The 12,430-nt window shown below is 37.5% G+C and overlaps 1 protein-coding gene across 2 annotated transcripts in view; it reads left to right on the forward strand.

The window, feature by feature from the left end:
- The window catches only part of LOC126248241 (constitutive coactivator of PPAR-gamma-like protein 1 homolog), a 240,238-nt gene that overhangs the window by 160,967 nt on the left and 66,841 nt on the right, over positions 1–12,430 (forward strand). For both annotated transcript variants that reach the window (XM_049949081.1, XM_049949080.1), the window contains exons 12-13: positions 9,911–10,064; positions 10,181–10,322. In XM_049949081.1, coding sequence (XP_049805038.1) covers positions 9,911–10,064; positions 10,181–10,322 — 296 coding nt within the window. The remainder of the gene's footprint in view (positions 1–9,910; positions 10,065–10,180; positions 10,323–12,430) is intronic.

Consider the following 12,430-nt stretch of genomic DNA (forward strand, 5'->3'; position numbering starts at 1 on the left):
GCCAACCGGAAGAAGACAAGAGAGGAAGCCATGAAAACAGTGGATAGATGATGTGGAAGAAAACGGTGCTGGAGAGGGCAGAATGGAAGAAACTTTTTGATGAGGGTAAAACCCACACAGGGTTGTAATGCTGCGAGAAGAAGAGAATGATTAATGATCTACCTTTATTCATAAATTCTCACACAATATTATATGCCAGTGACACAACTTTTCTAAATAAAAGCACAAATCTAGCCCGACTGAAAATATTGACTAAAAATACCATGGCTCAATCTTAATTATGGTTCAGAGCGAATGGTTTCTTGCTAAATGAAAGTAAAACCCAGGAACTTTACATTAGCTTGAAGGGGATCCCTGACCACCATGAACTAGAAACTGTTGAAATTTTAGGTGTTACTACTGACAGCAAATTGACCTGGGAACCACACATCAAAAATATATCAGGTAGACTTATAAGACCTATTTATGTAATAAGAAATTTAAAAAGATATGTTCCAGATAACTATGTGAGATCAGCATATTTTGCTTTCTTCCAAAGCATTATATCATATGGAATTTTATTGTGGGGTAGTAATCGTCACACGAATGATATTTTACTTTTGCATAAGAAAGTATTGAGAATAATTACTGATTCAAGTAAATGAGAACACTGTAAACCACTGTTCATCAAATTGCAATGTGTTACAGTAGTAAACCTATTCATTTATAATGTTCTGTTGTACATTAGAAACAATGTTTCAAAATTTGTATTGAGAAATGATATTCATAGCTATGATACTAGAAACAGAACATGTGTAGACATGCCACATCATAGACTATGTAAATCACAGAACTCTTACCTAGTCCTTGGACTAAAGATGTTTAACAGACTAAGCAAAGATTTTAAAGAATTCCCTGTAAATATTTTTAAAGCCAAATTGTGTAATTTACTAGTAAACAATCCTTTTTAAACTGTTGTTGATTTTTTTTAAAGATGAAAGTACTGCTTGGTAACTTGTGGTTTCTACTTTTATTCATTTCACACAAACTAAAGTACATTGGGAAATGTATGCTCTTGACTTTGTCTATTGCTGTAATAAGCTGAATGACAATAAAATTTTATTATTATTACTCCATTTTTCTGAGCTAAATGTAACATCTTTAGTTTTTTAATGTGTCTTACATCCATAAATGTAAATGCATTGTGTTTTGGTTTGTCCATAATTTCTATTGACAGCTTGCAATGATCTGAAATTAATATTTAATACCTGAACTTTTTATATAGACTGATGACATGATCTACCATTGTTGCTAATGGTGGAACAGCAGCATCCCACATAGCAGTTCCCCCTCCCCCCCTCACTACAATTTTGTTAAGTTCAGATTACATCATAAAAGTCTCTTGAATGAGAACTGCCTTCTAGTGTTTTTATATTATCACTAACTACTATTATGTAAGTGAATTCTGATATCCTTTTCTAGTAGTGCATGAGGTTACTTCAGAAAACATCTTACCTGACAACTTGGAGATCAGTACTGCCCTAGTATTAAGCTTTTCTTCCTTTCCCTGTATAGCTGCTGCTTCAAGACAATTTCTGTATGTTTCTGTCTGTCCACAAAATGGTATCCTTCACCTTTTTGTTTCAATATATAGCAACTCTGCCTCCCTTATGTCCCTGTCCACTGAAAAATGCAAGTCTCTTGTATTCAAAAATGTGACTGGAATATTTACATTGTTTTGTGTATTATAAAAGCTATGTCTTGGTTTGTCTCGATCTTTGACATCAACGCCATCTGGCACCAAGTTAAAACATTACAATCCTCGAGTCTGCTGTCTTCAGCCTGACATGAAGTTCCCAGATAATATATTTTGTTGCAAATGTTGTCTAACAGCAATTGCATATGAGACTGTGTGTTTTTCTTGTATTGCTAACTTATGTGAGCCTGCTTAAGCATACTGTAAGTACTTATACCCAGTATGTATTTCCATTCCTGATGTTACTTTGGCCTCATAATTATTATGTATTAGCTTTCATAATTTGTCTTTTGTGTAAATTTGTCACAATTATTTGATGGTGACTCAAAACCTGTCATACATAAAGTTTTTATCAATTGCCGGCCGGAGTGGCCGAGCGGTTCTAGGCGCTACAGTCTGGAACCGCGCGACCGATACGCTCGCAGGTTCGAATCCTGCCTCGGGCATGGATGTGTGTGATGTCTTTAGGTTAGTTAGGTTTAAGTAGTTCTAAGTTCTAGGCAACTGATGACCTCAGAAGTTAAGTCCCCTAGTGCTCAGAGCCATTTGAATCAAGACATTTCCATGGAATTACTACATGCAAAGTCTGAATGGTTGCATACCTTACAAATGGAAGACTTCATCTGTCAAATGGAGGAACGTTGTAAGTCTTGATTACATTTTCTTCCAGTCCATGTTCACACATAATCTCTGGTGTCTCAGAATCAATTAGTACTTCTATTGCCCTCAATTTCCTAGCAGCATAGTGTACATTTTGATGTAAAATTCTTACATTTTAAGCATATCCGGTTGAGAGATATGTGTAGCTAAATAAAATGAACAAAGGAAGAAAGTGACCAGCGTACCAAATGCAAATTCCACTTTCACTCTGAAAAATACTCTAAAACTGCAAAAACAGGAATGAGGTGTTCTCATCAGTGAAGCATGAACAAAAAACAGGTGAAATGCATCTTTACTGTGAGTACAGTTACTACAGCTCAGACACATCTATTGTTTATTAAAAAAAAAAAAAAAAAAAAAAAAAAAAAAAAAAACAACACTCACAACTTGTAGTAAAGAATACCCAGGAAAGCAAGTGCACAGTTAAGGTCCTGTAAAATGGAAATACCTTTATGCAGCAATGATTAAATTATTCTCCACATTACTGTAACGTCTCTTAAAGGCCAACTTAAAATAACTGCTGTACTGACTACAAGGAACCAGTTACAGCATTTTCTGTACCAATAAAATTGGGTGAAAGACTCCAAAATAGTTTAGTTTTCCTCTTTGCTTACCTACTGGTTGGTAAATTCTGCCAACCAAGCATTGCAATCTACATAAAAACTTTTATTCTGAAAGATGAATCTCAAAAGATACCGAAGACAAGGAAAGGTATATAAATCTAAAAAAATTATTGCTAGAAGTAAAGCACATGAGACTGTAAACTCTAAAAATAATTCTAAAACAGCATGGAATGATACTGAAAAGGAAATGATTAATTGTAGTAAAGAAAAGTGTCCCACTTGTCTTTACAATTATAAACATTCTGTAAATAATACTAACTGCACCGCCCTGCTCAGTAATTGCACCTTGGGTGATGTAGAAACCTTGTTTCCTCAGACTGAACAATGTGTGAAATTCTTTGCCACAAATTTCTCTGCTCAATAACTACTGTTGGAATCCCAGTACAAAATTTTTCAGGAAGTGGCCACATTCAGAGCCATTAAATAAAATATCAGATACTTAGCTTAAGTGCGTTGAATTTTTTTCTGTTGAACTGTTAGTAATGAACCGAATTGAAATGTGTTTCAGAAGTGAAAAATATCTTTTAATTGTTATAAAGCATTTTTATTTTGCAGTATATTGTTACAACAGACTTTGGTCCATCACGTGATAAGGGGCTTCAAATTCATGCCAAACACACTGCTCTGCAGACACATCTAAATTTTCTCCACTAGTTACACAATAACTCATTTTAATGTAATCGAGTAATATTTCAAATAAAGGTTTCAATTACAGATGCAAATAAAAGGATAAAGGCATCAACTGAAAAAAAATTTCAAAGAAGTTTATTTTCTTTATCAATATCACTTGGGTTTCCGCATCACCAACATGGGTACCAAGCACAATGCATTGCTCTTTGTTTTACATGGCGAGTTTAATATTTCACTTTCAGGCTGCCTCAGTGCCGAAACAATATTTGCTTTTTCTGCAAGGGTTGGTGTCTTCAAACTGCCCTTTGGCTGTTTGTTACATTTACCATTTCGTCGTTGAACTTTTAGCCTCTCATTGCTGGGGCATTGTGGAGCTTCCCTGCAGTCTGATAGTAACAGTGAATGAGCTGCATCTTTCTGCACTGATTTCAGGATTTCTGTGGACATTATTTCTCGGGCCAGAGATGTGTTCTCGTGATCATTAGTATTTGTTTGCAGTGAACACAAAATGGCAGAAGCCTCTTCTGTCACTGTTGCTTCAGTTGGTGTAAATGTAGCACTGGAATATAATGCATACATCATTGACACTGCATGGATGTGTTTTCATATATTCAAATGAATTAAACTGTCCGCACAGGAACAACTGAAAGCATGTATACATATATTACATTTGGAACATTTCAACTTGCACTCTAATTTACGTTCAATGTTATTTCAAATCAAGGTATGTGTTACATCACAATTTATTTGGGATTTCACATGAACATTTGTGCCATCAGTATTGACTGTTATGTCATTCTCCTTATTACAAGAAGCTTTGTGATGAACCATAACAACATTGATCCTATATGAATGGCCACCCTTACGCAGTTTAACCATTCGAGCACACTGTTTGTCGCGCACTAATTTCATCAACACAAAAAGTAGTTTGTCAAGTCTATTGTTGTTTTTCCCTCTGGATAACAGTATTTTAAAACTCTATGCATTGCTTCAAGGTGCATATTTGTATTTATACCCAGATTGTGATGGTGACAGTATGCCCACTGCTGAGGCCGAGATAAGTAACTTGAAGAGAATTATACACCAAAGTCTCTTGTACCTTCATTTGCTTACAGCTGCCAGACGAAAGACTCCAGCAGCTCATTAAAATTGTCTATGTCTGCTTCTTCAAGCAGTGTACGAAGAGCTTTTTACACAAATGCTTTCTTTTCTTCATTGCCATGGACTTTCTTCAAATTATTCTGCCAGCTGCGGTGTTTGTGCCAGATGCACAGCAGATTATTTTCTGCAGGTCCCATGACTCATGTCCATGCACTGTGGAAAGTATTAGTGTCGTCAGACATGAATACAGACGTTTTTATGATGCCAGCTCTCTTTCGCAGCACTAAAGAAACGAGTCATTATGGAAGTAGTCTCCCGATTTGAAACACAGAAGGCTCCAGGCATACGTGAATCAAAATCGTCTACCACTAACAATGTGGTCACCAACAACTTGTAAACATTTGTACAATGTGTGGAGTCTCCACATACAATATTTTGTCCAAATCTCTGTAATAACTGTTTCTGGTAGTCAGTCATTAACACTATCACCAAGTCAGTGCTGTCAAAATCTTCCCTGGCCTCAGCTTCTTTCTTACAGAGGAAAACACAATCTTTCATATTCTCCAACCACATACTAACACTGACTTCATCAGTGTTATGCTGCTGATAATCACCAATGGCAAAGTCTCTTTTAATATTATGAAGGTCATGCCGAGTCAGGAGATGCAGCCTCTCCACTCCGCTAGTATGAATTTAGTCCCACACATCATCCAGAATTCTCTGGAAAGTGACCCCTACAGCAATTTCACCTGCAACATTTTAAAATTACTCCAAATACAAAGAGGCAAATTCCGAGTATGTACATGCAGACAGTATGCAGAAAGAACACTTGCAGTTAACCACCCGCACTGAAATAAATTCATGCAATATAACAGTTGCTAAATACTTATATACTGGATAGTTTAACAAATGGCTTGACAGTATATTCAGTGTGCCCTTCCAACAGTACTGAAGATGTCATTAACACACTGGGAATGGAAGAATAAACTGAGACCAGATTACAGCACCAGTTGCAATGTGATATTTCTCTGTTTCAGTTACCAAGGCTATTTTCATATGGTTATGAGGTCTACAAGTACAGGTCAGAGCATTGTAGTAATTGATGCTTTCATCTAGTCTAAAATCCGTTATTGCAGTTGCAGATGCCCTGAGCCACCATGTTTAACATGCTGGACAAGAAAAAAGAAATGTATTGCCTATAGTCTATGCAGATGCATTAATGATCTATTCTTAAATAGGTTACTATGACATATGCAATAACACAAGGCAATACATAAATATTTCAGAACTTACTTCCCCACATGCATTACTGTAATGCATGACACCTGCTTCCACACACCCAAGTACATGGCATTACAACAGGGCCGGCCAGAAATTCTGCACGCGTGCGGTGCTCCTGCACATGTGCAACTTCCGGGTCACAGCGTGCACGCCGCAGCCGTCAGTGTTCATGTAGTGCATGTTTCTACCCACAGATGTCGCTTTATCCACTTGCTGGGATACTCTGTACCGGCGCAATCTAGTGCTCTTTCCACAGCTTGCATGCCAATCATGGGAAGGTATTTCGCGTATTAAACATTTAAAATACTGTCACAGTCTACTCATTGAGACTTCTACTTTTATGTTAACTGTTTAACCCAGTAAGACAAGTAATACAGTTAACAACCGTGGGTTTTTATTAAGGCAGCTTGACTGACGGCACGTAAATACGAGTAATGTTTTTGATCTAGTATTTAAGGAAGAGAGCACTTAGCGACTTCCAACAAACCTTATTCATGATTTCAAATAACATTAAACTAATGCAAGGTTTCCTATAATTAATTCTCGGTGCCCTCAGTTACACCCACATAATTTATGTCTCACTGACCTCTGAACAGAATAACAACCGCAGACCTCTCGATGATCACCTGTTATTTCAATACCATTATTGCTACATCTTTCATCAACTCCGTCTGAAATCTGCATAATAACCGACAATTAGATGAATGTCACGTTTTATCGACTTCAGCTGAGCGTAACCCTTCACACATAAAAAAAAAGACCTAAATGTAAGTATACATTGGAACAATCGGTTTAATGACCAACTTTCCTGATAATAATGTAACATGGAGCAGAATGAGGCACTAATGCACAGTTAGTAAACAATAATTTTTAATTATGAAAGGAATAAATCTAAAAACGTTTATCACTGGCCATGAGAAATGATAATCGAGTTGATGTGTCTCATCCATTTTCTTAAGGACATTTAATTTTGCTTGCCGTTCTTCACTCTTGAGTACACTACACTCGTCTTTGGGATATGCATTGTAGTGTCTTTCAATTGAAAACTTTTTTTTTCTTTATTGTTATTTTTAAACCTGTTTACAGGCAGGCCAGCAGCAGCATGCTACGCCGCTCTTTTGCCTCAGAGAAACACAAAAGATACAAATGAAGACAATTAGAGAAAAATTATGGTGAACATATAAACGGAGACAAACACTTTTTAAAATACATGGAGCCGTTCACGGGCGTAGAGTCCAAGATAAAAGTTGTTCAGACACTTAGACACATACATAGACGAAAATTATCACACGTGAATGTAGGTGCACAAAACGAATAACACTGAACCACTTGAGCACAAAACGACGGCACACACAGAAACATGAGGCGTTGATCTCCGGCGCGCGAATGTTCACTAAGCGTGTAAGAGTCCGGGGACCTGCCGAGTCAATTGAAAACTTACGTTGGCCGCCTATTATTCGGCGGCATAGCAAACACTGTGAGTTTTCACCAACGGTTACAAAAAAGAATTGCACTTCCCAGTCATTTTTAAATGACTGAGAACATAGATCTCCCATCCTTTGCTTTTTCACAGTACCTGCTATTTCTCAGTACTTCTCTGTTAAGGTTAAGGTTACCAGGGGCAAACGAGACTGGGTATGTTGCGCTCTTGCTTGTACCACATAAACAGGGAAGTGGAGCCGCCGCCGTTCATTTAAGACACATTTCTAATAACAGATGTCGCTGTCGCATATGTGCGCACATGTGCAGCCCTTCCGCACGTCTGCACACTGTGCAGCGTTTGGCCGGCCCTGCATTACAATCACCATTATTGTGGTCAATATGGATCACAAAATCTGGTCTTTTGCAACTGCATTCATGCTACCATCACAAATTGTATTCATATGAACTGCCAATCAATATATTCTTACCACATATCCATAACAATATTCATTTTTCAACAGTAAAAAACAATGTTCCTTCGCTGCAAAAAAGTAAAAGTCAACTACATGTAACTAAAAGCAAGCCTGACAATGGATTCTGAAACTTTCATGCCATATTTTAATCAAGTTTGACCATTGTACTTGAGGATCACTGAAAGGACAGCAAAACTCTACAATTAAGGTAATACTCACCAGTTGATGGCTTCTCTATCAGAACAACTGAGATGCAGAAAGGCAATGTTCTGGTCGTGGCTGAAATGTGTTCTGTAGTAAATGACACTACAAATTCCACTTTCTTCTTCGTGAAACTTTATGGCAGCAAAGCCATGGTTCCACATCTTGCAAGTACCCTGAGACCTACACAACATTTTGCCACTTGACTTCGATGAAAATGTGCCACTTCCGTGGCACACAAAGGTGGTTTTTGCAGTGCCATCCTTTAAATGCTTAGTGCCATAATGAGAGACAAAACTACTCTTTGTTTTTCCTATCCTTCTCAGACTTCCACTTCAGAAAGTCTAAAATAAAAGCATTGATGAAAAACAATTACATTCAGATTCAACAAGTACAAAGTAAACAGCAGGAGTCAAAAACCTGCACTGTTAGATACTCTCACGAATTACTGACACCAATCAGTTACTAGTGTGATTTTTTGCAACAATTTAACCTACACTGAATGTAGCATACAGTAAGTATACAGTTTATGTGAAATGCATCTTTTTCAGGCTATCAAATAAGCACATGTTCTATTGACCTACAAAAACAAGAGCTAACAGCCACGGGTCAGGCAAGTACGTAATAATCAACAATGGATGATAATAATTTAAATAGGCATAGTACACTTAACTTACCGTCCTTCATTTGGAATTCACTAATTTCTTTTACCATCTCAACCATGTGCTCCTGCTCCACATGTAGTCGCAACTTACCCAAAAAATTACATTTAAAGCTGTAGCCACTTTTTGAGCACTTTATCGTAGCTTCTTCATCTGCCTGTATTTTATGCACATTTCTCAAATGAGCATTCAAATGCTTTCTGACTGAATATTCTCTATCACTTACATGACATGCAACAGAACCAACCATTTCAACGAAATAACTCAGTCTCACAATGTGCAAAGATATTCGCTCACATCAAGTGTGAATACGAGAATGAGTGTAGCAGAGGTGTTGTTCGCTCAGATCTTATCTACACTTATAATTGGCTAATGTATATGACGTCATGAATTTAACTTTCATCCAATCAGCATCACGACCAGCGGATCGCGAGACGCAAGTAATGAAAACAAGACAAATGGAAATAAGTAAGAAACGGGTTATTATTTCAAAAATAATCACCATAAGAGTTAATGCATTACCACTGTGAGACAAGATGGTCAGTGTTATCGTGGAAAAATGTTTGTGGTTGCCTGCAGGACCATGATTGTACCCAGGCACGCACCTACTCCTCCAAAGTAAATCGATGGCAACAGATGCCTTTCTTCAGGGTTCCAAAAATATGGAAATCTCATTTGGGGGGGTGGAATTGGGACTGTATGGAGGATGTGCAAGGGCTTCCCAACAAAACTTCATCAGCGTACTCAAAACAAACTTTATATCCTATCTCCCCCCTACCTTCGTTCCCATTTCTCTCTCTGTCCATCTCCATACTGTTTCTGCACCACACCCTAGACAGCATTCTCTTACAAATGCTCTCTGTTCTCGCTATAGCTACCTAAATATTATCTGGAACTATTCATTACTATAATGTATTTCCAGTTTCAAATAAAAAATTCCTGTATTGAAGTGTGAGGTACAAGTGTGTGCTTCAGAATTGTGTTCTGCGAGTATCGTTAGGTTAAATTTAGTGTCATACAGAGTCATTTTGGGGTAATGGTAGAATTACAGTTAGTGAAATTGTTAAGAGGTATGAGACTTTTTTTTCCTTTCTTTGGAGACTTATTTTACGTGTATTGCAGGGTGAGATAAAGTTGCCAGTGCTGATGGAAGATGAGAATCACAAAGATTTGCCAAGCATACACTTGGTATTTCGCCCTGTACGACAGATGGTCTATGCAATTCTTTTCAATCTCCACCATTACATATATATGGCAAGCAAGCAGAAAGAGAAAGGTATGAGAGAGGCTAGTAGAATAACCTTCTGATGATACTGTAGTAATCAAATAATTTTCTGTGGTAGTGTATTTTATTCATAAAATAAATATAAAAAAAATGTTGTGTGTTCACAGGAGATGAAGAAAAGGTTGAAGTACCAGATATTTGCATAAAAGAATGGATATGGTCAAAAAACAATCAGTATCAAACTCCTGACTACGTTCGAGCAGAGCAGGTTGGATGGGGTGTACCAACAATCCAACGACTCTGGTTTGGGTAAGTACAAATACCTCAAAAGGACGAGACAGGGGAGATGAGGCTGTAAAAGTGAAATAACATATTATGACACTAGTTAGACTGAACTGTGAATGTAGTGAAGTCGTTTCCTATTTACTACTATGGGGATGATTGATTCTCTCTTGGTAGTGGTTGCTTGTTAAATAAAGATAAAATAATAAACTTGCCTCCATCGTATTAGTCACCTAACAAATTAATGTTAGGTTGATCATAGGTGCAGCAAAACTAAATAACATATCCCAACTTTAACAAAGAGAGTTTATTGCCCATAAATAGACACAACAATTAGGCTGGTGATAAGCTGCTATGTGATTAAGTGCACTGAAATTAGCTCAAGCCCCCAATACACTAAGTAGTAGCCTAATTGGCACAAAATGCATTCATCTTAAATGTCTATCAGTAATGAAAAAAATCGAAGTCCCCACTGGCAAATTGAGTTAAAAATCAGACTCATTTTGAAAGTCCAAAGCAGCTTCACACATGAAAAATAAAATTTCTCCTGAGCAACCATCAGAAATGCAATAGATTCCTGACCACTGCAGAGTATCTTTAAGTCTCCACTGAACTGGTGTGAAAGAGTTCAGAATTTTGCAATTGATGTTGCAAAAATTTCTATGCTGCAAAAATTTCTATAGCCAAAAAGTGTGCAGCTGGATCGCTGCTCAGGCAAGCATATGTCTAGCCTCTTCAACTCTTACCCAAAAATGCGAACCAGCAAGACGGCTGCCTTTGCTTTTAAGCCCTTAGCTCGTCCCATCCATGGATCACCATACATCTATATCACTTAATGACCTCACACTGTCACCAGCCTCATTTACAACGTTTTACATATAAATGTCATGAAAAATCTGAATCCACACTAAATTTAAGCAAAATTGATATTATATGAATGTCTGGCGTCTATTCTTTCGGGCATGTCCGAAAGAATGGACACCATGCGGAATCCACAGCTGTGATACATATTATGAAAATTGAAGTTGGGGGCAGAAGGAACTAATGATATCAGCTGCATTGGAACTTCATCAGAATTAATGGAGAAGAGTGAAAATGTGCGCTGGACTCGGACTCGAACCCAGGATCTCCTGCATACTAGGCAGTTGCATCAACCACTGCACCACCTAAACACTGTTCACCACAAATGCATGGACTGTCTTGGCAATATAGCAGGAATCTAAAATTAGTGAGCATGGAGGACATGGACATGGACTAGATGAGAATGTGGGTCGACCATGGAGCGTGCTGCGATAGTCCATGCATTTGTGATAAACACTGTGTCTGGATGTCACAATGATTATTGCAACTGCCTAGTAAACGGGAGATCCCAGGTTTGAGTCCCAGTTTAGCACGTATTTTCACTCATCTGTTGACTGCGCAAAAAGTCCCAATGCAGCTAATATCATTAGTTCCTTCCGTTCCCCCTCTCCCCTCCCCTCCCCTTTTCATGATCTCTGTGCCGTCGATTATTACAATATAAACATATATGGACCCCTTCTTTACACGAATGTTCCCCCTTTTCCCATTGTTGCAATCAGAATTGATGTAGCGGTATTAATTTCTGAATTACAGGTCAAGCTGTGCAAATTAATAAACAGTTAATTATAAAGTACAATAAAAATTGTAAATCTTACCATCCATATGTTGCATATGGTGTGTAATCACATCTTGCTAATCATGTATTGTATTAAATGGTAAGGTGATTGTAATGAAAAGTTCAATTACAAAATGTCTCGCAGATTTATTAATTACTTTGCAGCTCATGTGCATAGCTCAGTAAATGTGCATTGATGACCACTACAATGTGTTGAGTCAGTTTCTTTGGTACCAGGAAAATTGTAAAAGTTATTAATTATTTACTGTATTTCAGAGATAAAACTTTATGGCCCTCTAACTTTCCGCACACATTAATCACAGAGTGTGTCAGCTTCTCAGCAGAATTGTCTGCACCTCCTCCTTATCATGACATATTGTGCTTCTCTGTACCTGTAATAGTTTGCGCTGTAGCTTTGCGAACACAAATAATACAAACACATTCATTGTGCATACTGATGGCAAAACTGATGTCATGTCTGCTGTGTCTAAATTTTGAC

Source organism: Schistocerca nitens, chromosome 3, assembly GCF_023898315.1.
Source record: "Schistocerca nitens isolate TAMUIC-IGC-003100 chromosome 3, iqSchNite1.1, whole genome shotgun sequence".
NCBI lineage: Eukaryota > Metazoa > Arthropoda > Insecta > Orthoptera > Acrididae > Schistocerca > Schistocerca nitens.